The sequence below is a fragment of the Podarcis cretensis genome (genome assembly GCF_951804945.1).
Source record: "Podarcis cretensis genome assembly, chromosome: 1".
Taxonomy (NCBI): Eukaryota; Metazoa; Chordata; class Lepidosauria; order Squamata; family Lacertidae; genus Podarcis; species Podarcis cretensis.
The window spans coordinates 71,247,925-71,272,684 of NC_137170.1; the positions used below are offsets into that span (position 1 = coordinate 71,247,925).

Below are 24,760 nucleotides of genomic sequence, written 5' to 3' on the forward strand. Positions count from 1 at the left end.
TAATAATAATTTATTATTTGTACCCCGCCCATCTGGCTGGGTTTCCCCAGCCACTCTGGGCGGCTTCCAACAAGGATGAAAAATACACTAAAATGTCACATATTAAAAACTTCCCTGAACAGGGCTGCCTTCAGATGTCTTCTGAATGTCAGGTAGTTGTTTATTGCTTTGACATCTGATGGGAGGGCATTCCACAGGGTGGGCGCCACTACCGAGAAGGCCCTCTGCCTGGTTCCCTGTAACTTGACCTCTCGCAGTGAGGGAACCGCCAGAAGGCCCTCGGAGCTGGACCTCAGTGTCCGGGCAGAACGATGGGGGAGGAGACGCTCCTGCAGGTATACTGGACCGAGTAGAGCTATCAGAGGGCAGTTGGAGATGTGGGATTGAAATGAAGGGAACAAGTTGGTGGAGGGGAGAAGGGAGTATCATCTGTGGCTAGATGGTACTGAAAGCTATGGGATTTGATGAGATCAACCAAGCTTAGCATGTAGATTGGAAAGGAGCAAAGGGGCAAGAGCAGATCCTTGAGGACCCCCAACAGAAAGAGGGAAAGCTGGGGGTTTCTACCTATGGAAACACTTGAGAGAATGATTAGGTATGAGAAGAATCAGGAAAGAACATAATGCAGACACTTAGGGCATAAAGGCAGTAAAGCAGAAGAAAGTGATCAGCTGCCTCGAAGGCAGTGGGAACAGTAAGAAAAATGACGATAGAGAGCATTTTAAGAGTTTGCATTGGGGAATTGTGAGGGCAATTTCAGTAAAATGCAGAGGGCAGAAAGCAGTCTGTCTTGGATTCCAGTCTAAAGGAAGAAGCAACGTATTGTGCAAAGAGTAAGAAAGGGGAAGAAACAGGACAGGCCTTAGAGCAAACAGAACCAAGGCGCGGCCGTCCAGACGTTGTGGACAACTCCCTGGACTACAACCCCCATTATCTCTGACCACTGGCCACGATGGGAGAATCCAAAACCTCTGGAGAGCACCACATTGGCTACCTCTTCCTCAGGACTATCAATGGCAGACAACAGGCACCGAGAAATCCTAGAGCTGCGGTAATGCTTCTTGCCCAAGTAGATGCCAAACAAGGTGAGCTTCCGTTTATGGCGTCCTAGGTCAGCTACAGTATTTTGTTTTTCTCCGGCTGCAGTGGCGTGATTCCCCGCCTTCCGCCTTTTGCATGCCATTCACGTCGTAGGATAATACCCAACACCTGCCTTTTAAACGCATTTTAAAGTCCGGCCACCAGCTCAAAGTGGCTTGCATTGTGAGCCAGGCATGCACAAGGAGGGGGGTGGTGTCGTTTTGTTCAGGTGCCCCGATACAAATATATTAAGTATCTGGCCACCTTTTCCCCACAATCCGTAGGCCCTTTCGCGTATAAGAGCGGGAAAGAGCAGAGGCAGCGGCGCCGGCGCTCCCACACCCGGCGCGTGCGCGCTGCCTCTCCTTCGCACGTGAGGGCAGGCCGACGCTCGGGGCGGGCCAGGCGCCTGCAGACGCCTCCCCTTGTGGACGCGCGCAGGGCCGGGCCCCAGGGGGCGGCAGCCGCACGAGCAACGGCGGCGGCGGCGGCGGCGGCAGCAGCAGCAGCAGCAGCAGCAACGACTGGCGCCGGCAGCTCGATGGGGTCCGGGCGCTGCTGCTGCTCTGTGGCGAAGGCGCTGCTGCTCTTCCTGCTGCTGCTGTCGCCGCCGCCGCTGTTCGACGCGCCCCCCCAAGGACAGGTCCGCGCAGCCGGGCTCCTCTTCCCCGGTTCGTATGCGCAGCAGGGTGCCATTCCCCCTTCTCCTCCCAGGTTGAAGGCGTCCGACGGGGTTGGCGCGGGTGGTTTGGTGTGTGTGTGTGTGTGTGTGTGTGTGTGTGTTTGTAGGGCAGGGTTCCAAAAGGCTTTTTGGCTGCCGTGGGCAAAGCTGAGGGGAAGGGATGTTTCCCAAGGGCGCGCGCCCCTTCTGCGAATTCGACGCCCCGTCGGGAGTTTAAAAAAGTTTAAGCTCGTTTTGTCGACCCGCGCACGCACAGGCTTCGCGGGATAGTTGGGAAAGCCTAACTGCATCTCTGCATACGATGGGCATTATCGTTGGCCGCGCTCCACCACACAAACAACAGGAGTTGTTCCGCTGGCTGCAGCTGCTGCTGCAAGAGCCTGTGCTGGTGTTTACAGTACACAGTCATTTGCAGTCAAGTTCCATTGATTTCAGTGTCTCTAATTTCCAGCAATTCAGGAGATTAGACCTGTCAGTTTGCTGCTGCTGCCACAAAATGCCGTGGCACGCTGGAGAAGCGGTGGTGGTGGTATGAGCTTTTGTATGTAAGTAGGCTCATAGCTCTGATAAATGGGCTGCGTTCTTCCTAGAAAATTAAGCTCTTGGGGAGCAAGACAATAGTTTCCCCCCCCTTTTATGCAGGTATAAAGTTTACACATATTGTAACTTTTCTTAAGTTGTAGAGAAGGGCTCGTTCCATCTACCATTTGTTTTTTTTAAAGCAATTGACTAAAATTAGTAGGAAAAGCTAAGGCTGCAATCCATAGTATACATGGTTACCTGAAAGAGCCCCATTGAATGCAGCGGGGGAGGGGGCTTACTTTTGAGTACACATATACGGACTGTAGTGTTAATAGTACAGTGCACCCAAAGGTTTTCAGTTGTACTTTTTAGAATTGAGTTCTCAGTGTGTGTTGCATAATGAATAATGCATAAAATACACTTGGTGTTGTACAAATAGATGTGATAACTTTTAACTGGGAAAAATTATTGGCTTTCATTGATTTGTAATGTGGGCTATGATATACAATTTTTGGCTTTATGGGAGAAATAGTTTGTTTTAATGTTTTCACCCTACTAGAAAGTAAGTATTGCTAAAACATATACCAAACAACTGAAAAAATGTAAAGATGTTGATATAGAATAATAAAATTTGATTAAATATTAAGTTTATTTTTTACACTGTTGCCACTACCATACTTAAAGCCTGTTGTATTTTATTGAGTTTTTAAAAAAATTACTGTGAGTAAACATATTTCATAGGAAAAAAGCATCACCAAGTAGGTAGAATAACTAGATTTACATTTGCTGCACTTTTATGAGGTATTTCATGCATTTTTTTGTAGTTGTTGCTTTTTAAGTAGACTTACATGGAAATATACTTTAATAGCTTATCTTTTAGATTTAAATGAAATTTGCATATTGCAAAAATATACCTTTTTCTGTGGTGATCATGGCCCATGATAGATACACTTAGTGATGGAAGTTGAAATAAAAAGTATTCTAGGGTATTGGTGCAAGTTCTTTTTTGTACTTTATTTGCAGAGTAGTATACTGATCCTGAACACATTCACTTGAAAACACATTTGTGGATTTAAAGGAAAAACACTTTCAAGTAAATCCTGGTGACTTAAATAAAGTCAGTGTTTTGAGAATTGGAATGCCATTCATTGGAAGCTATGATGTGAATGTTTGCAGTTTGATATAAAATTGTTTTGCAGTTGGTGCATATGCTACATAAGCATACTATATTGTTTCCTGCTAGTATTTCTGCTTCGTTTTCTTGCCTAACAATTTTATATAGATCCTTTTTTTTCTGTTTTGCTCCTGCTGCTAAGACGTTGGGACTCTTGTCAGTGATGGTTCTAGGGCAAATTCACCTGATCAAATTGTCATGATGCAAACTGAGTTTACTTCAGTGTGTGACGAGAACTGATCATGAAGGGGTTTCATTAATTTTCAGTTTGCAACTAAATGCATCCTTTGGGACACCAGCATCAATTATTTATTTTTTTAGCGGCTGAGTGACTGAATACTTGCAGTTTCCTAGCTACATCTAAGAGGATAGTTCTATTTGTTAATTTGGTTACACTTTTTTGTGTTATTGCCTTCTAAATCTTCTCTTTTACCACAGTGATTTTAATTCTCCAACCCCCTTTTCTGTGATATTTATCTGCCCCCTGGATTGTTCCTTTTTCCTGCTAGTTACTACTTTGGCTGGGCCTTAACTACTCTCTGTTTTCACCACTTGTGACAATTGAGATCTATTTTAGCTTTTGAGGGACTCCTTAGTGTGTGTGACATCAGATTATAACTGCACAATCATACAGCACACTTATTAGCATGAAAATAGGAATAAGTGTAACTTGAAATATAGTGCATTCTCAGCATGCTTGCAAGAACAATGCTAATGAAGAACCTAGGGCATTACCGGACTTGTTCTGTACAAAACAAAAAAAGAGTGTGTGCCATTTATTTAAAAGAAGAGCAACTGTTTTACTTATTTTATTAAATAGGCATTCAATAGAAATTCCCCCAGTGATCTATATTAAAACAGGCTTCCTCAACCTCGGCCCTCTAGATGTTTTTGAGACTACAATTCCCACCATCCCTGACCACTGGTCCTGCTAGCTAGGGATCATGGGAGTTGTAGGCCAAAACATCTGGAGGGCCGAGGTTGAGGAAGCATGTATTAAAGGAAAATCGTGTGGGAGGAATTCAACATAGCACCATGGCACTGGCAAATGTGCATCAGCGTAAGCATTTCAGCTTGCCAGATGGCGTGATCCCTCCTCTTGTGCCCTCACATGCTGTTCTGGAGGTTGTCTTAACCCTCGTAGCCAATTGGGGGGCGCATGGAGAGAAGAGGGGAGAAGCCCATTATCACTAATGGTAGCCCTTGTTCACACTTTTGCTAATGAAACTCATTAGCTGAATCCGGCTCTATATATTAAGCTACAGCTAAAGCAAATATAAGGGACGCGGGTGGCGCTGTGGGTTAAACCACAGAGCCTAGGGCTTGCCGATCAGAGGTTGCCGGTTCGAATCCCTGTGACGGGGTGAGCTCCCGTTGCTCGGTCCCTGCTGCTGCCAACCTAGCAGTTCGAAAGCACGTCAAAGTGAAAGTAGATAAATACGGTAGGTACCGCTCCAGCGGGAAGGTAAACAGTGTCACTGTGCGCTGCTCTAGTTCGCCAGAAGCAGCTTAGTCATGCTGGCCACATGACCTGGAAGCTGTACGCCGGCTCCCTCGGCCAATAAAGCGAGATGAACACTGCAACTCCAAAGTCGGCCACAACTGGACCTAATGTTCAGGGGTCCCTTTACCTTTAAAGCAAATATAAAAACATCAGTAGTGCTAAAATCAAGTATGAAAGGTGTGGGAGAAAAGATCTTTGTTTAGTACTAAAAATAAAACAAAGAAGTAGCCAGGCGGCCCTCTCTTGGGAGACCATTCTATGTGCAACCACGTTGAAGGGTTGTGAAGGCCTGGTGGCACAATAATAAATGTCTCCTAATAAGTAATTTTTTTGTATCAAAAAGCAAATATTGCAAAGGTTTGGTGCCTTGCTAGGTATGTGTTATTTCTGTTTGGTACACTTTTTTTTCCTTCCTGAAGTTTTCATGCATCCCAGAAATTTTCAGCATCCTATACACACACATTTCCATCCTTTCTTTGAGAATTGTGCATCTTCCTAGCTGTCCTGCTCTGAAATTCCTGCCTGGATCATTTAGCTGTGAACATCCTTTGTGAGTTGTTGTTTTTGGAAAGGTGACTGCTGACTATGTGCTTGAGTGATGCTTCTTACCAGATGAGACTTCTGGTTTTCAGTGCAAAAAGCTAATTTTGGAACAGTTTTAAAAAACACACACCATTGAATAAGCATCTGTTTAATGGAAAGTAAAAGTTTAATGTTTCTGTGGCCCTGACTTGCCTAAATGTTCATTTCTATAAAACGCTATTTGTTAGTATTTCTTTCCAATCACATTTTATGACAGTGATGTCACAGTAATAAAGTCGTATTTCTTCAGTAACTGGTTAGTATACTGCAGTTGAAATGTATTTACTTTTCAGGGCTCCCCCCCCCCCCACCTGGAAATCAGTACTCCTATCTGTAGGGAACTGTGCTATTTAGGGAACTGCTCACAAGCTATGAAAATATGGTAGGTAGCTTGAAAACCCTGCATGCGTTGACTGCCTGAATATGGCCAGCTGGTAATGTATCTACTATGAAACCACTGCTAGGTGTGGGGGGCTAAAGTTTTTTTCTATGCACCTGCTTTAATCTCATGCATATCAGTAAGCAAATGCACATTGACATCTGGGTTACATTCAGGAAACTTCATTTCTGGCCTAGCTCTTCCAGCTGGGTGAGGTCCACAAAGATGCCATTTTGCTAACCAGGGGCCTAGTCCAGCGAGCTAAATTTATGAACAAAAAAATGTTAAATGATGTTCAACATAAGTAAGTGTAAAGTGATAATGCACACTGGGACAACAAATCAGCCTCATGTAGACAAGGATTGGATTTTAAATGTCTGACTAAACAGTGAAGAGTTATTGATGTCATGCTGAGTAGCTAAATGAAAATTGCAGTAGTGCGCAGCAGTGGTGAAAAGGCAAATTCATGCTAGCTATTACTAGGAAAGGGACAGAAAATAAAACTGCTGGTATTGTAACATATCTGTTGGTGCCACATTTGGAACACTGCAGAACGGACCAGCTGTCCATTCTCAAGAAATAGTATAGCCGGAAAATGTGCAGACCTGAGCCTCCAAAATGGGAATGTGATAGAGTTGCTTATCTATGAAGAAAGGCAAGAGCATTTGAAGCTTGTTTGTCTGGGGTGGGCGGTGGGGAGAAGTCAACTGAGGAGGACACGATGGAGGTTTAGTAATCCAAGCTGCTTCTGTTCACTTTGACACAGAACAGCCAAGACATAAAAGGGCCTTGCAGTGGGAGTAGAAGGAGTTTAAAGGTAAAGGTAAAGGTACCCCTGCCCATACGGGCCAGTCTTGACAGACTCTGGGGTTGTGCGCCCATCTCACTTAAGAGGCCAGGGGCCAGCGCTGTCCGGAGACACTTCCGGGTCACGTGGCCAGCGTGACATCGCTGCTCTGGCGAGCCAGAGCCGCACACGGAAACGCCGTTTACCTTCCCGCTGGTAAGCGGTCCCTATTTATCTACTTGCACCCGGAGGTGCTTTCGAACTGCTAGGTTGGCAGGCGCTGGGACCGAGCAGCGGGAGCGCACCCCGCCGCAGGGATTCGAACCGCCGACCTTTCGATCGGCAAGTCCTAGGCGCTGAGGCTTTAACCCACAGCGCCACCTGCGTCCCAGAAGGAGTTTACTATGGTCCAAATGAGTGCTGTTTTTTTCTGAAATTGTAGAGGCAAGTCGGCACTTCGTGAGTGGGTGGCTTGGATAGGGCTGCTGCCAGTGCCATACGAAGAACAGGCATGTTTCTGAAACAGTTGAGTGGGGAAAGGACGCTTGCTAGGTACAATTAAAAGTGAGGACTTCTTGAAAAGTACCAGCTAGAGACTTGTGAGCAATTTCATTTCCTAGCTCCTTTTGCCCTACGTCTCTGTAGCGTAGTCAGCATCTCGAGTGGGGCAGCCAAACAAACAGTAGTTAAATAAGGCTGTTGGGTTCTGATCTAATGCCAACCCATGGTTAAAGCAATCCACAATTTGTCAGCCAACAAACCATAACTTGCTGCTAGAAAGTAAACCATGGTTACTCATGGTTGGTCCACACATTATCTAAACAAACCATGGCTTAGCATTACATGTGAATGCCGCCATAGAGTGGTGTCTTTGCTAGTGCTAAATATTCCTGGCTGTGGTTGGCTCTGATCTCATTAAGACGGGAAAGGATTCGTGCAGAAGTACCTTCAAGCTGTTCTAGTATGAAAAAAAGTTTTGTAAAAGTAACTGAGTCATTTGTATATTATGCTTTGTATTTAGCAGTTCTATATGAGAGGAAGATGCTACTGTAATAAGCAGAACCATCTTACAATCATAAGGTCACATTTTGTCTGTGAACTTCTGAGTGGGACACATCACTGCATGTATTTTTACTGTGTTGCATTTCTTTTCACAGATGTGGATGAATGTACCCAAGGGATTGATGACTGCCACCCAGATGCAATTTGTCAAAATACTCCAAAGTTGTACAAGTGTACATGTAAACCAGGTTACAGTGGAGAAGGAAAGACGTGTGAAGGTATGTATGTGCTTTGTAGTTTTACACTAAGTATGCTTAGTCCCCCTCTTTACTAGCTAAAGCTGAATAAACTATGCTGAAGAAGCAAATGTTTGTACTTTAAGTTGCTGACTGCTGTTTAAACTTTTTGACAATGGGTACAGGAAGCACTGTCAACACCAGTCAGACAGCTGTGTAATGCAAATTGGTACATGATTATAATAACAACCAAAGGCAGGTAAATCAGTTGAAAACATAATCCAATGAATAGCATAGTTGGATTAGATGAACAATGCAACACTTAAAATAACCATAAAACAATCTGTTAAAATACACAAATTAATAAGATGTAATAACCATACTAATACAATAGCAAGCAGCCACAGCATGGTAATTTTATACCAAATTGTACAAAAACTAACAAATTTTCATAGAGACTAAATTGAATGATATGCTCACAGTTCCTAGCAGCTTGATCATATAGTATAAAATGCATTGCAATTAATAAATCCATACTATAATGTGTATAATAATTTGTAGAGGCGAAAAATTAAAGTGCATATATTTCAGAGCAGCTTGATCATATAAAGTTTTTAGAAAACATACCCCCTTCTTCTGTCCTCACATGAAACTACTTTTATTTCAGTGAAAAGTGGCTTTGATCACCTCCTTCACTGTGGCCACTTGCCCCAGATTCCCATTAAATCCACCCAGTAGTCTTATACATAGAGATGTTTTCTTAAGGATTTGTTCAGGTTACTTTAAAAAGATAATATTCTTGTTCAAGCCTTGAGGGAATTGGGTAAGTTTAGCCTAGAAAAGAGGAGACTGAGAGAAAATACGATAGCCATCTTCAAATATCTAAACTGGGCTGTCACATGGAAGATGGAGCAAGCTTGTTTTCTCCTGCTCCAGAGGGTAGGACTCGAACCAATGGATTTAGGTTAAAAGAAAGGAGATTCTGACTAAACATTAGGAAGAACTTTCTGGCAGTAAGAGCTGCTCAACAGTGGAATGGACTTCACTGGGAGATAGAGGACTCTCTTTCGTTGGAGGTTTTTAAACAGAGGCTGGATATCCATCTGTCATGGAAGCTTTAGTTGAGCTTCCTGCGTTGCAGAGGGTTAGACTACATGACCCTTGAGATCCCTTTCAATTCTACCATTCTAAGTGATTAATGGTGATTTTAATTAGACAGGAATCCAATAAGGTTGGTTAGGTAGATAGAGGTAGTCCATGCTTAATAAGTAAATTGAGTCAAGAGTTCATTCAGGTTCCTTAAATACAAAGGAGGTGAATAAGGATTAATTAGTTTATTCAGAAATTCATTAAATGAAGAGCAAAGAATAAATCCAACATGGGTTAGTTTATAGAAAAGGGCGTGAACCAAAAAAATTAGTGTATGGCAATCAAAAGTTCATAAAGGTTCATTAATCGCCTGAGGGTGGTTCTATATTTTTGTTTAGAGTTTTTAAAGAGTTGATCATTTTGTAGAATTCATTCATTGAATGAATGAATATTCATTCAATGAATGAATATAAGAAATCCACTTCTAACCATATAAGAAATTCACTGTATTAAGATTACACACATACACATATGTTCATACAAACATGAATATTTGAATCTGATGGTTTCATTTTTATCTTGCCTGTGCATGTTTTGCATGGAAACTTTCTTTGAGAAGAATTTGGTTTCCAGATTTTAGACTGATCCTGGGATTTCTACAAGATCTTACTTGGGTGAAAGGAAGGGGAGGCAGGTGATTGCTACAGCAGAAGCCTGTAGTAACTTACAGTGGTGCCTCGCAAGACGAAATTAATGCGTTCCGCAAGTTTTTTCTTCTTGCGAGTTTTTCGTCTTGCGAAGCACGGTTTCCCATAGGAATGCATTGAAAATCAATCAATGCGTTCCTATGGAGACCGTCCGGGGACAGAGGGGGGAAGCGCTGCGCGCCTTCCCCTCTGTCCCCGGACCTGTTTAAAGCAAGGGGCGGCGGGGAGAAGATTGCTTCTCCCCGTTGCCTGCCCCGCAATCTCCGGGGACAGAGGGGACAGGTCCGGGGACAGAGGGGAAGGCGCGCGCCTTCCCCTCTGTCCCCGGAGATTGCGGGGCAGGCAACGGGGAGAAGCAATCTTCTCCCCGCCGCCCCTTGCTTCAAAAGAGGTCCGGGGACAGCAGGGAAGACGCGCTGTGCTTCCCCGCTATCCCCGGAGCTTGCGGGGGCAAGCTTCGTTTTGCGAAGCAAGCCCATAGGGAGATGCGTCTTGCGAAGCGGCTAAGAAAACGAAAAACTCCTTCGTCTAGCGAGTTTTTCGTCTTCCGAGGCGTTCGTCTTGCGGGGCACCACTGTATTTTTTCTCCCTCTGTGCACCATATAATGGAGTGTGGTGCAGGACATTCCCAGCTGGATATGTAAAACTCTTAAAATAATATCAGAGCAGCACATAAAAAGGTTAATGCTTTATGTTACTGTTGAGAAATTGTCAATACTCTGTTGAACTTGCTTTATTTGAAAGGCAAATATGATCTAAGATAGCAGTAACTGCTAGCATTTATATAATATAGTCATGTCATGACCTGTCTACAGCAAACAAGCAGGCATCCATCATATTGACTTTTGCTTTATTTCTCAGACATTGATGAATGTGATAATGACTTCAATGGAGGCTGCGTGCACGAATGTTTCAACATTCCAGGCAATTATCGCTGCATGTGTTATGATGGCTTCATGTTGGCTCAGGATGGCCATAATTGTCTTGGTAAGGATTGTGCTACAATGAGTTGCAGCCTCAGTGCCGAATGCCACCTATATTTTCTTACGAGCATGAAAAAATTTAAGATGGTTGAATAAAAGCAATGTTATCTTATTGAGAAAAATCTAAAAGGTGGTTTGGTCATTTGGAATTTTGCCATCTCTGAAATGGAGGTGCTACTGTTTGAATGCATATCTAGAAATATATGACAGAAAGGAACCAGAAGATCATTGTTTCCAAACCAAAGGCCTAAGCAATATGCTTCATGCACAGTTGACTCATTACAAAATGCTTGGGGAAAGTATTTGGGTTGTATTCAATGTAATACTGCTGCTAAGGTTTTGTCAGTGCAAAGATTTCTCCTTGCACCACAGAATGTTCTTCCTCTCTCTTCCCCCACAAATCTGTTCTGGTGGTTCCTCTAACCCTCTGTAAGAGCTTTTTGGGGACAGCACTGGGTGTGCTAAGCAAGACGGACATCACTTACACGAGTGCTAATCCTTGCTCTAGTGGCAAAAGTCAGTTGAATATTGCCCTGGAAAAGTATAATGGTCTCATTTCTCTCCCCCACAACTCTGTACTTTTAAGAGTATGGCTCCTGGGTTCTTCTATGCAAAGGGTTGCAGAAAGATTTAAATGCACTGGAAGGTCATAGCCATTGTGCCTCCCACCCTGTTGACCCACCAGTCCGCTTGTCTACATTCTTCTCCTGTCCACTGTTATAGCCCTATTTAAGAAGTGCTGCTGTTCTTGGTTGAAATTGATGTAGCTGTTGAAACCTGTCAGAAGAAAATGGTAGCAATACTCTTAGCAAGTATAAGACACAGCATATCACAAACACGCACATATACACACATGTGTTTTGTGTGTAAGAGGGAGGGATGCCTAATGTTTTGAATAATCACTCAAGACTTGGGAGGTCCAGAATATCTTATGAGCTTCTCTCTCTCCTATCCTCTCCCCACCTTCCCCCTAAGATTCAATTAATTCAATTAATTTAATTTCTCCAGTCTTCTTCCTTACTTCCTAAGGATATTTTGAGGGAGAATGCATTACAGGATTGTTGCTACTTGTAATGACTCGCTGCTTGAAGTTGTTTCAGTGCCAGACCCTAAGGTTTGCCATAGAGTTTGCGGCCAACCACCTTGGAGACAGGTGTGTGGGAAGCTCAAGAGAAGATCGCCAGAGAGTCAAAAGGCAATGAGACTCTCCTAAAGCTGCTGGGGAGGGTTAGGTACAGGGATCAGGGAAGCCAAAGGGAACACAGAATGAAAGAAAAAGAACATTTATCTACATAGAATCTTGCACAGATTTAGCTTCCTTTCCTGTAATTTATATTCCAGGGAAAACACGGTTTTCATTTTTAAAAGGAAAACAAGCCTTTATTCTTGTCGTTGTTTGTGGTTTGGTTTATTCTTTTCTTGGTTTGGAATATGGTTGGAAACATGCAGACAGGTCTTAAAAGCCTGCTTGTCTCTCTTCCCTCTTGGTTTCCATTACATTCTTTGACCTTTATTCAACAACTTCACTCTTCACTTCCCTGTTACCATTCCTCCTCTTTACGTACTCCCTCCCTGCTAACATATTCTCAAGCTCTACAAAAAGTACAGATATTAGGTTGACACTAAACTATATAGATATTGAGCATCCAAGTAAAATAAGCCTTTGCATGGTTTAGTGTTGCAGCAGAATGCAGTCAGTCTTTTGAACCCTAATGGTTCCTTTTCACAGAAAGCTTACCAAACGTCAAGTGCATTTTTAACATTCAATCAGAATTTTATGTTATGAGGCTACATGCAAATGTCAGAAATAATTCCATATTTTGGGTGTAGATAATATGCCGAACTAACACATAAAGAGTTGGAGCATTGCCTGACTTACCAGGGGCCAATCTAAGGATTTGCTTCTCCTTCCCACTCTTACCTGAAACAGATGTTTCAGACAATGGATGAGGAATTAAAAGTGAGAGTAAGAGATGTGGCAGTGCTGCTTAGAGAGAGAAGAGAAGACTTACTTTCAGAAGGTGAGAGGCAGTGGCATTTAGGTCATCACCCTCCATTCTGTCCTCAGAATATCCTCCCAGCCAATCCAACTATTGACTTGTATTGTGCAGGACTGAGTATCACAAAACTGCATTAAATTGCTTTTTTTTTTTTTTTTACGGAATCCCATATTTATCAGTTCATCAGATAATAGGGAGTCAAATGTTGCTCAAGTGGGTATTATGAAGTTGCCATTGGTCAGATGCTAGTACATTATTGTAAAAAGAAAAGCGGAATGAAGTGTAATGGAGTCCTAATGTAAGGAAGACCTGTGAACTGAATCTACAATTTAAGACTGCTTCCTTAAGTAGGAATAGTTTAAAACACTGAAAGCTGCTCAAATATTTTTATTTAAGTATGGTATTTTTTTTAAAGAGTTACATGAAAATGGCACATTAGGAAATGTTCATTAAGAGTATTTGATCATCATCACCATCATCATCATCATTATCATCACCACCACCACCACCATCATCATTATATTGATCAGGCCTGTAGTATTGAATTCTGTTGTGCCCATCCTACCAGTGAGGAAAAAGGGAGAATAAAGACAACTGGCCAACCTGTTGGGTGTTTTATTATCATCATGGCTTAATTGTCCTTTCCTATGTGGTTAGTACAGGCTGCTGTGTTGACCAATAACAGCTGGTACAAATCTGCTGCCTCTTATTTTTCAGATATGGATGAATGCTTGCTCAACAATGGAGGCTGTCAGCATATTTGTGTCAATACAGTAGGGAGCTACGAATGTATTTGCAATGATGGATTTTTCCTCAGTGATAACCAGCATACCTGTATTCACCGTTCAGAAGGTAAAGTCTCTCTTCCACCAAACAGAAAGGGTGCCCCACCCTCCCTCCCTCACAAAGTATCCTGAATTGAGCCCTCCAGGTGGTTGGCTCATTAATGATCTTTACTTGAGTGTGCTTCTGCATGTTGTTCCCAGGAGTCACATGGTAACTTGGGTATGTTATATCTGAGTCTTTCAGCAAGTCATATTGGGCATGCTCAAAATTCAAGGGCTAATCCCAGCCTTTAAGATCTCTGGTTTACATGGGACGTAATATACGTAAACATCAACAACAGCAAAAAACACCAAAACCTGCCAGACTTACCTGCTTGGTTTTTTTTGCACTCAGGTTTATGTTTAAACCAACTTGCTGTTGCTGAATTATGTGGAATAGAAGCTGCTGAAAAGCACTCCTGAGCGGCTACTGAAATAGTGAGAGGTCTCATATCCTTGCTGGTGGACATCTTTGTCCACCAGGGGCAGCTGGGGCTGCATTGCACAGTTACCGTACATGGTTGTTGAAATGCAAGCAATACCCACTATAGGTCAGTGACAAAATACACATTCTACCCCTTCATCCCACAAAGTACGAGCCATAACTGGCTATGTCCTACTGCCTTTGCATAGTGCCAGAGGGGACAGGGGGACTGACTGTGAGAACTTTTCCTTTATACCGGAAATATCCTAGTGTAAAGAAAGGCTGAATCAATCCAGTGGTAGATAAGTGATTCTGCTTGATAGGCGAGGAAGAGGGTTTGCTTTCTCTTAAGCATGCCCATTGAAATGAAGAATGGAAGCAACAGAATACTGCCATTGTCCATTTCCATGAAGCTACATGACCTAAGCATTTGGTAAGGAGAGTTATTTAAAACTCCTAGTTTTAAGACCATGAGTAAATCCTCCACACAGAAATGAAACTGGATGCCTGATTAGAGGCTGCAGTGAATGAAAGTTTAATAGAGACCCTGGGGGCAATAACTTGAAAGTGGTAGTTTTAAATCAGGGAGTTTCCACTGTCTGTGGTTAGTCAGTAGGGCCCAACTGGGTTTAACACAGTGAAAATTTGTATAGGTTTGCAAAGTTGGCAAAGATAAATATAGAATGAAGCCATTCTTTAATAAACCAAAACATTTTTTTAAAGAGAAAACAAACCAGGAGGCCAGCCTTTATAGTGTTCAGTCTTCAACTAAAGTGTGTGTTGAGATAATACAACTAGAAGTATTTAAATGGCCAATGGAAGTACAGTAAATATAACATAGCTTGTGGAAAAGCAGAAACATGGACCAAAGGAAAATTCTGTGTATAGGTAAATGTGAAGTTGGTGAGAGTAGAAGACAGAGCAAAATAACTCAGATAAATTGTGGACATCACATGAACATCTATCCCCATGAATCATTGATTCACATTTTGAGTTGATTGAAGTTTGTCAGAAGTTAAACTGTTTTCAGGTCAGTGAATGGATTATTTTATTTGCAACCAAGGCCCCACCTTAACCTAATGTCTTGAATCTGGTTGCTGATACCCAGAAGAAATGGACTGAGACGCAAGTTCTTCTACTTGATGTAAATAGCTCAAACAGTGCTGAATTAGGCATTTTTGATGCCTTTTATCCTTTCCTAATCTTGGCATAGTTTGTGCTAGAATCCAGAGCATTTTGCTTTAAATTGTGTATCCATCACATAACAAGTTATCTGATTCTCATAGTACTTTCCAAATACATACTGTACGTTTGAAATGCTGACGCTGCAGTCATCATCTCATTCAAGTTGATATCAGATTTATAAATTTAACTTACAGGTATTGATGCTGGTGTACAAAGCCCTGTACATCTTCAGACCCAAGCATGTGAAGGAGGGCCTCCCCAATGCTCTTTGATCCATTCTGTAGCATCTGCAGGAGAAGTCCACAGAACAGTAGCACAGTCCTCCATTTCTGGAGCTTACTTCTTATGGAGATTCAGTTGTCTCCTACACTGTTGACACTAAGACAGGCATAGGCAAACTCGGCCCTCCAGATGTTTTGGGACTGCAACTCCCATCATCCCTGACCACTGATCCTGATAGCTAGGGATGATGGGAGTTGTAGTCCCAAAACATCTGGAGGGCCAAGATTGAGGAAGCCTGCACTATGTATTTATTTTGCCAAGCTTTTTTAGTTAGCTATATGAAATGGGTTTTCTGTGTGCTCTATTGCAGTGGTTGGTTTGTTGATGAATTTTACTTGTTTTACTTGTTTTTATGCTGCTTTTAACAGTTTTGTTACCTGCCCTAGACTCCATTAGGAGGAAGGACTGGATGGAAATACAATAAACAAACATTCTTTCATTTCTCTTTTTTAAATTGTTCATAAATAAAGATAGAAACACTTAATCAATGATTAAATAAGCTTTCAACTTCAGCAACTTAGTAGATTTTACATTTATTTTACATTTCAAATAAAGTGTGTTTAACTAGTCAGGCAAAGGGTATATAGTATGTTGTTATTTAATTCTAGTGTTTCGGAATGTGCTGCCCCCACTTAATAGCTTTCAGTAGAAGAGTGCAAGACAACGCCCCCCCCTCCCCATGCAAAACTAAACAAGTCTCTATTCAGCATTTGAAGTGTTTGTTTGAGTTCAGTGAACTTTACCAAAGTACCTGCTTGAATGATGTCTCCATTGGTTTCTGAATGGCACAAAGAAGTTACACTGTTAGCAGAAATCTAAAGCTGTTAATTCTCTTAATGCTTCTTAAACACCTCTTAGCTAACAGACAGATCACATGGCGTGTTGAAGCTTCCAAATGCCACAAAACACTAGAGTTTAATAAGGCTAATTTGTGATCTTCTGGGATGCAAAGAGTTTGACTGACAGCATAATAGTGATTGCCAGTTTTCATGTGGATATTTTTTGTATTCTGAAGGGTTGGAGGCATCATTGTCTTGTTAGTTTTCTCACTCTGGGAAAGGAATCAAGAAGCCAGCAGAGCAGAATAATCAAAACCCTTGTAGGCACTCTCCTTTGTTGTCCAAAGCTGCAGCCTTAGAAGGAGTCTATCTGTACCATAAATAGAGGTGTTAAGAAGACAGCATGCCTAATTAAAATGTTACAGAGCCTTCAGAGGCCATGTTGTCAGTTCACATTCGTCTTCTTGGAATAACAACGTGGCTGCAGAGCAGAGTTGGGTGAAATCCTGCGAGGAGCAATTCTGCAAATAAATCTGTATGCTTACCTCCAAGCCAAGGCCTTTCATGCCTGATTGACAATTGTTGCATCAGGGATATGTGTGGACTACAGCAGGCATGTCCAAAGTCTGCCTCGGGGGCCTAATCTGGCCTGCTGGTTGGTTTAATCCGGCCCCTGTGGCAGTTTATTTCCTGGGGTAAAATCCCCAAAAAATCTCAACAACTTGAATTCTTAACGCTCAACACCATCAATCCTAAAAAAAGGTCTACAATTTCGGTTGGCCCTTTGGTCAGCCCCCACGGCCCTTCACTTCATCAAATCTGGCCCTCTTTGGAAAAGAATTGGACACCACTACAGCATCCATGAGGCAGTGTGGTTGTTAATGCACAAGTCACTGACATGTGGCATTTTGGGATAGAGGATCTAGCAGAAATGTGGGTTTCAGTAGGTGTCCTGGTATTAGTTCCTTTGGCCACAGTAGATGCTGCCGCCCCCCGCCCCCTTTGATTTTATGTTTCAGTAGCAGACCTACCACAGAGGAATAATATTTAACTGCATTGCATACAGAAGCTTCTGTTTGTGCATTTGAACTTACTGCTGTAGCAAAGCCTTTCAGCTGCAGTGCTACCTAGAAACGTGTGTTACCGACTGGTGGAAAAACTGCAACTGGATGTTGCTGAGTTTTGCTTGTTTGCATATGTTTGCTGCTTTGTGAGGTATGGAGGTCTCCTTGCAACCTGTCAATATTTATTTATTTATGAAAGTGTTCCGTTTCCCAGCACTCAAGCAACTATTGATGGAACTATAGCTCAGTTGGTTGGATGGAACTAAAGTTGCTGGGAAACAATTATTCTTGGCCCAGATAGAATGATTATTGTACCAGATGACATTGTGGTTGTGTAACCGTCAGAGGTATGGCGTCAGAGTGTATGGTATTACTTAAAGGCAATTCATATGTTTACTCCCATATCCGCCCACAACTTTCTGAATATTCTTGTAATGCCTGTTTAGAATGCACTCTCCCCCAATTGTTATTTTCTTTAAAGAAAAATGAAGTATTGGGGGCTCCATTTTGCATGTGTGTGCATGTGTGAGAGAGGCAGAGAATGAATTCTGCAACTTGGAGGGATAGCATCTCCATCTTCTGTTATGTAGGTATGGCAGTTGCTTGCATGGATGAAATGCTGAAAAGGGGAAATATTCCCTGTGCCCCGCCCCCAATCTCAAGAATGAACGTTTTTACATTGAAAGCTCCTAAAAGAAAGGTTAAATGGGTAGTTTTTATTATGATTATTATCGCTGCTACTACTGCTATTACTACTACTACAATTTGTTACCTTCACCCCAAAGTCTTAGGACAAGTTAACAATTAAAATGCAACATTAATATTAAAACACTGCAGAAACCCTTGTAACGTGCAGGCAGTGAATGACGAACATGCAGGTATTCCTTGGCAGGTGAATAGATACGGAAAGGGTTTTCCGAGTGTAAAAAAGGGGAAAGTTGACCTGAATGGAACAAGAATTTTTTTATGGCTCTTGGCAGGGACCTTTTTTTTTTAGAAAGGGATAGGTTCTGATGGTTCTGAGGTTGCTCTGCAGCCTGAAGCAAGGGATTTGGCCAGTAAAACTGTCCGAGCATTTATTTAAAACCAGTAATGGCCTATTATTGCTACCTAGATTTATTTTTATACTAGCTAGTAAAATGTTAGTATAGTATAGGTTAATCCCATGCAAGCATAGGTTAATCACAGTACGATTCAGTATTTAAAACACCAAAGAGGGCTATAGATTGCTGCTAATTAGTGGCACACTGAATCAAGCCGAAAGAGGGTCTTTAAAACTGTTACCCGGGGAATGATTATTCATCGTTTAATTGACTTCAGGTTTTGGCAGCATGATTTTGGAAGACAATCCCTGTTGCCTCCAGGTAACTGAGTGTTAAGAGTGTGAACAGCTTGCAACTGTTGGAGACAAATTACAAAATGGTTTTATGAGGTGTCTGGAAAGGGCAAAGAAGTCAACTAATGGGACATTATTCATTGTCATCAAGAACACGTTGGTTTGTACTGAATTCTGGTCAGCCATTGCTATGTGAAGCATAGATACCTGAATCACAGGAAATTTAATTTAATACTTAGTGATGGTTCCATTAAAATAAATAATGTTTAATAGACATGTAAAACAAATTAGATCACAAATAGGTTTAACTATTGTAAAACAATTTCTTTAACCTCTCCCTTAGGACCATAGCTGGGTATGAGTCCCGGTGGGATATGGTTGCCCTGGTCAGCAATCTGGTTGCAGCTCTTTGAGCCGGTTGAAGTTCCTGAGCATTTTTCAAAGGCAGCCCCATTACAGTAATCCAAATGGGATGTAATCAAGGCATGTGTCACTGAGGCCAATCAGACAACTCAAGGGACGGGATGAACTGGTGCACTAGCTTTAACTTCAGAGAGCTAGGCATTCATGCTCAGGGCTGAGTGCAGAAGCACACCCAAACTGCAAACTTGTGTCTTCAGGGGGAGTGTTACCTTGTGTTATCCAGCACAGCACAGAGAAAAATATTAAGTGGTGGTGTTGCATATTAAGGTTTTACTCTTGCTGTACAAATATTCAGAATTCTTTGTTTGAATAAGATAGATTGTTTCAAGGCCACCTGGTACCTATTTAAATAGTTCACATCTAGAATGTGTCACCTATTTAAACAGTTTTTGTCTAGAATGTGTCATCTGCATTTAAAGTCACAAAGAACACTGATGCATCCTCTTGTTGTTTTTGCAGAAGGTATGAGCTGTATGAATAAAAATCATGGCTGTGCCCATATCTGCAAAGAAGCACCGAAAGGAGGAGTAGCCTGCGAATGCAGACCTGGATTTGAACTGGCCAGAAACCAGAGAGGCTGCATTTGTATGCAACATTCTACACTTACTTACGGTTTCTCAAGGCGAACAAGTAGAATTATGGCATTCCTGTAGCTGTTAGTTAATGTGAGGCTTCGTTTGCAAGCATGACGCTATCTAAAATTCAGTTTGGTGGGATAAGGTATTAAACTGGTAGATATTCAAAATGCCACTGTACAAAAACATCATTTCAGAGATTGTGATGAAATGGCTCTTTTAATTAATAGCAATTCCTAGAACAGTATCTACTTTACAGCCAGGCTCACCCCAAGAGTGGCTGGGGAAACCCAGCCAGATGGGTGGGGTATAAATAAATTATTATTATTATTATTATTATTATTATTATTATTATTTATTACAAGACAGCAGCCTAGTTCTGCCTGTTGGGAATTCTTAAGCCCAGCCAACTCTCCCACCCCAAAGAACAACCTATAAGCAGATAAAGCTTATAGCCCACCTACTTCCTGGCTCCTAGGGAAACTGTTGGCTGTTCTCAGAGTGTTCTATGGTCTGTTACTGCAAAAATAGCAGAGCTCCTTGAGGCACTTTTAAAGGAAGAACAGATTTAAGGTGCATCCAATGAAGTTCTTTCTGCAGCAGACCATGGCACCAAAATTCTCATAGTCTTTAATGTACTGCAATATTTTATAACTGACAAAAAGTTAGTGTTGAGTTTTGACTAGCTCTTGATCAGAGCTTCTGGCAATGGATTTTTGCCAAATATAAAATTAGGAGCTACCTGTGTTCAGCTTTGAATTCAGATACTGTTTTTAAGGTGAACTTCTGATCAGATAATTAGTTGCCCATGCTGTTTAGCTGTGTTAAACTACTATTCTTGGATCAAATATTCCTAGAAATATCACCTACTGAATTATCGTGATAGTTGTTTTTCAGTGGTTCATCAATTATGAACCATTTAAATGAAATCAGTTCAAATGTAAGACTAGTATAATTAATTTAATTTCATTTAATTGATTTAAATTGCTTCATCAATTATGAACTATTTATATAAAAACAATATAAATGTAAGACTAGTAAAGTATAATTAATTTAATTTTGTTAATTTAATTTAAATTGTTAAGTCAGTTAAAAGCAGGCATGTCAATGAGTGTTTAATTTGTTTGTTGCTCGTGGTTATAATTAACTTTGGTTTGGTAATTGTGTCAAAGTACATACACAACAGATGAAAATCTTGATAAAATAGTTCATAGGCATGCCAAATGCATGGAGGGCAAAGATATAATATTCAAGATACAGTCTCCCTGAGCTGCAGATTTCCATAGGCTTTGCAAACGCTTCTGAAGCTCAGTTTTATGTCTTCTTTTTAGTGACTTGCAACCATGGGAATGGTGGTTGCCAGCATACATGTGAAGATGCTGATGATGGACCTGTTTGTGGATGTCATCCAGAATACATGCTGCATTCCAATAGAAAAACTTGCCTTGGTATGTAAGCACTTGAATTCTTTTCAGTTAGACGAAATATGTATGACATCAGCCTTTAGCCATCTCTGCGTATTTTGCTCAAAAATGGCTGGCTGGTCAAACTGTACCTTTCAAAGTGAGAAACATGCCCCACATCTGATTAGGCAACTTTGAATAGTTGGTTTTGGAAGGAAAGGAGGTCTGCTTATAATAATATATATATATATATATATAGATCCTCCAGACTTCAATTGAGAAAAGAACTTTGCTGGAGTTATATTTTGTTCCTTTTGTTTCCCTTTAAAATATTTCTCAGGAGCAATTGCAGAGTTTTCATTGGCTTTACTGGTGTTTTCATTGGTGTTTGCATAACATAAGAAGCTGCTTTCAACTAAGTCAGATCATTGGTCCAACTTGCTCAGTATTGCTTGCACTGACTGGCAGCCGCTCTCCAGAGTTTCAGGCAGGGGACCTTCCCAGGCCTTGCTGGCGATGCCTGGGATTGAACCTGAGACTTTCTCTGGGCAAAACAGACACTCTATCCTTGAGCTACAGACCTTTCCTTAGAAAATTACCATACCTAAACCACTTTGTGACAAAGATGTAAATTGTGCATTAACTAGTCTGTACATCTCATTGCTCTTCTGCATTCAGTTCTGCATTAACAATGTTCTCAATGCGAGTCAAATGGAAGGAGAGAGACTCAAAAGATACTTTTAAAAAGTGTTATTCATTTTGAATCTGCCTGCAGACTGTCTTGCCAGAGTGGTACATGCTCTGGTTATCTCCCGCTTGGACTACTGCAATGCGCTCTATGTGGGGCTACCTTTGAAGGTGACCCGGAAACTACAACTAATCCAGAATGCGGCAGCTAGACTGGTGACTGGGAGTGGCCGCCGAGACCATATAACATCGGTCTTGAAAGACCTACATTGGCTCCCAGTACGTTTCCGAGCACAATTCAAAGTGTTGGTGCTGACCTTTAAAGCCCTAAATGGCCTCGGTCCAGTATATCTGAAGGAGCGTCTCCTCCCCCATCGGTCTGCCCGGACACTGAGGTCCAGCTCCGAGGGCCTTCTGGCGGTTCCCTCACTGCGAGAGGCCAAGTTGCAGGGAACCAGGCAGAGGGCCTTCTCGGTGGTGGCGCCCGCCCTGTGGAATGCCCTCCCATCGGATGTCAAGGCGATGGACAACTACCTGACATTCAGAAAACATCTGAAGGCAGCCCTGTTCAGGGAAGTTTTTAATATGTGACATTTTAGTGTATTTTTCATCTCTGTTGGAAGCCGCCCAGAGTGGCTGGGGAAACCCAGCCAGATGGGCGGGGTACAAATAATAAATTATTATTATTATTATTATTATTATGAACAAGGTATACTCTTCAGTTGCTATATTCCAGTTATGCATCTCATTCCACCAAGTCATGATGATGATACCTATGAGATCACACATGTCTTTCTACATTAGGATTTCAAGTTCATCCTGGCTTCCTATAATGGTTTGTTTGGGAGAAAAACACCATGAGCACTTTTAAGCCATGCCATTTCCCATTGGGGAAAGGGACAGGTGAAGTGAGCGTATTGAGGCTGCTTGCACTAGCACACAGTTCATGCACAAATGAATTTACCTAACAACAATAGTTAATGACAGGCTTTATACTTGAACACGGCCATTGTGAATTGGACTCCTGTATGTTGACATAGGATTCAAGCAAACACAGCTCAAAGTTACCCATGAGTTGGAGGAAATGGTGGAGATTCTTTCCTGAACCAAAATGTAGTACCTACTGCATGTAGGACCAATTATGATACTACTTTTCTTTCGCTTTTAAAGAGAGAGAGGAGGCTACAACTGAGCTCTCTGAAAACAATGCAACAGCGGGAGCTGATGTAGACAAGCGAGTGAAACGGCGACTGCTCATGGGTAAGAAGTGCTCTAGTCTGATAGTTGACACTGATAACTTACCAAACCTTCCTTTGTGAAATACCATTTCCCCAGTTTTAAGTGTTGTAGCTTATATGATTATTTTCAGCATCAGGAAACACTTTTACCTATTCTACTAAATAAAGTCAATGGGAATTTTGCCTGCTTTCATGCTGGTACAGTTTAGCATGGGAAATTCTCGGCAAGACGGTTCAATATTCCAATATTCATGTTCTTTCCCTTTGTCAAGTATCTCACAGATTCATGCAAATGCACTTATGCATTTGCACAGGGGATTATACCTTTCCTACTTGCGCTAAGTTTGAAATCTGTAGTAGCGTATAGAGTTCAATCTTATCTTTATGAAAGGAGGTTATTGGCAACTTAAGAGAGAATTTCCCCCCAGTCATGTCATGTGGTTAAGCATGTAGAAATCATGTACAATGGGGAATGATCAAGCACCCTTGATTAAAATGAAATTCTCTTGAAATAAAATAGGACTTGCCTTCAAATATTGTGCTTCAGTTAGTGTCCCAGACAAGGAGACTTTGTAAAGATGCAGAGGATCCAGTCCTAAGACTGTGATTTGAATCCATTCCACTTTCCGGTCTGCTGGTCTGCCTCAGGGGGAGGAATAGCCATACTTTGGGCCATAGCTGCAGTTCTGCACAAAGGCCAGGAATTGAGTTCATTCACATTAATTTAAATTTCAAGCCTATTCATCTATACAGTGGTGCCTCGCAAGACGAAATTAATTCGTTCCGCAAGTTTTTTCTTCTTGCGAGTTTTTCGTCTTGCGAAGCACGGTTTCCCATAGGAATGCATTGAAAATCAATCAATGCGTTCCTATGGAAACCGCCTTCAGACCAGGTCCGGGGACAGTCTGTCCCCCGACCTCTTCTGAAGGCTGGGGGGGGGGGAGACAAGGGCTTTTCTTCCCACCGCCAGCCTTCAGAAGGCTGTTCTGAAGGCTGGCGGTGGGAAGAAAAGCCCTTCCCCCCACCTCCCGCCCCGCAAGCTCCGGGGACAGGAGGGCTTTGCTGCCGACCGCCAGCATTTTAAAAGCCCCCGGGACAGCGGAGGTCTTCTGAAGGCAGGCGGTGGGCGAAAGTCTTTGCTCCCCCCCGCCTGCCTTCAAAAGCCGTCCGGGATAGCGGAGAAACGCGCTGCACTTCTCCGCTATCCCGGGAAGGCAGGCGGGGGGGGAGCAAAGACTTTTGCCCCCCGCCGGCCTTCAGAAGAGGTCCAGGAAGGCCGGCGGGGGGCGAAAGGCTTTGCTCCCCACCGCCAGCATTTTAAAAGCGGTCCGGGATAGCGGGAAAGCGCAGCGCGCTTCCCTGCTATCCCGGACCGCTTTTAAAATGCTGGCGGTGGGGAGCAAAGCCTTTCGGCCCCCGCCGGCCTTCCTGGACCTCTTCTGAAGGCCGGAGGGGGGCGAAAGGCTTTGCTCCCTACCGCCAGCATTTAAAAGAGGTCCCTGGAGATTTCCCTATGGGCTTTCTTCTTGCGAAGCAAGCCCATAGGGAAATTTGTCTTGCGGAACGACTCAAAAACGGAAAACTCTTTCGTCTTGCGAGTTTTTCGTTTTGCGAGGCGTTCGTCTTGCGAGGCACCACTGTACTGCAGGATATGAGAATCCCTATCTTAAAGACATTAAAATGTTATTTTCCTAATTAAGGCATGTTCTTTCTCTTAATTTGCTCCAAAAAAACCTGTGGCCTGCTGAGGATAATGTGGTTAAGCACACCCTCTTCTTTGATACATCCATTCACCTTCACTTGACTTAGAGTG

General features: G+C 42.4%; 1 protein-coding gene across 3 annotated transcripts in view; it reads left to right on the plus strand.

Annotated features, from left to right (window-relative positions):
* The first annotated feature begins 1,529 nt into the window (after window positions 1-1,529).
* The window catches only part of SCUBE2 (signal peptide, CUB domain and EGF like domain containing 2), a 54,046-nt gene continuing 30,815 nt past the window's right edge, over window positions 1,530-24,760 (plus strand). For 2 of the 3 annotated variants that reach the window (XM_079966005.1, XM_079966004.1), the window contains exons 1-7: window positions 1,530-1,751; window positions 7,868-7,990; window positions 10,606-10,731; window positions 13,445-13,579; window positions 19,504-19,629; window positions 20,951-21,067; window positions 22,880-22,969. In XM_079966005.1, the coding sequence (XP_079822131.1) occupies window positions 1,622-1,751; window positions 7,868-7,990; window positions 10,606-10,731; window positions 13,445-13,579; window positions 19,504-19,629; window positions 20,951-21,067; window positions 22,880-22,969 (847 nt within the window). In that variant the 5' untranslated portion in view covers window positions 1,530-1,621. The remainder of the gene's footprint in view (window positions 1,752-7,867; window positions 7,991-10,605; window positions 10,732-13,444; window positions 13,580-19,503; window positions 19,630-20,950; window positions 21,068-22,879; window positions 22,970-24,760) is intronic. The other variant, XM_079966003.1, reaches the window with a different exon arrangement.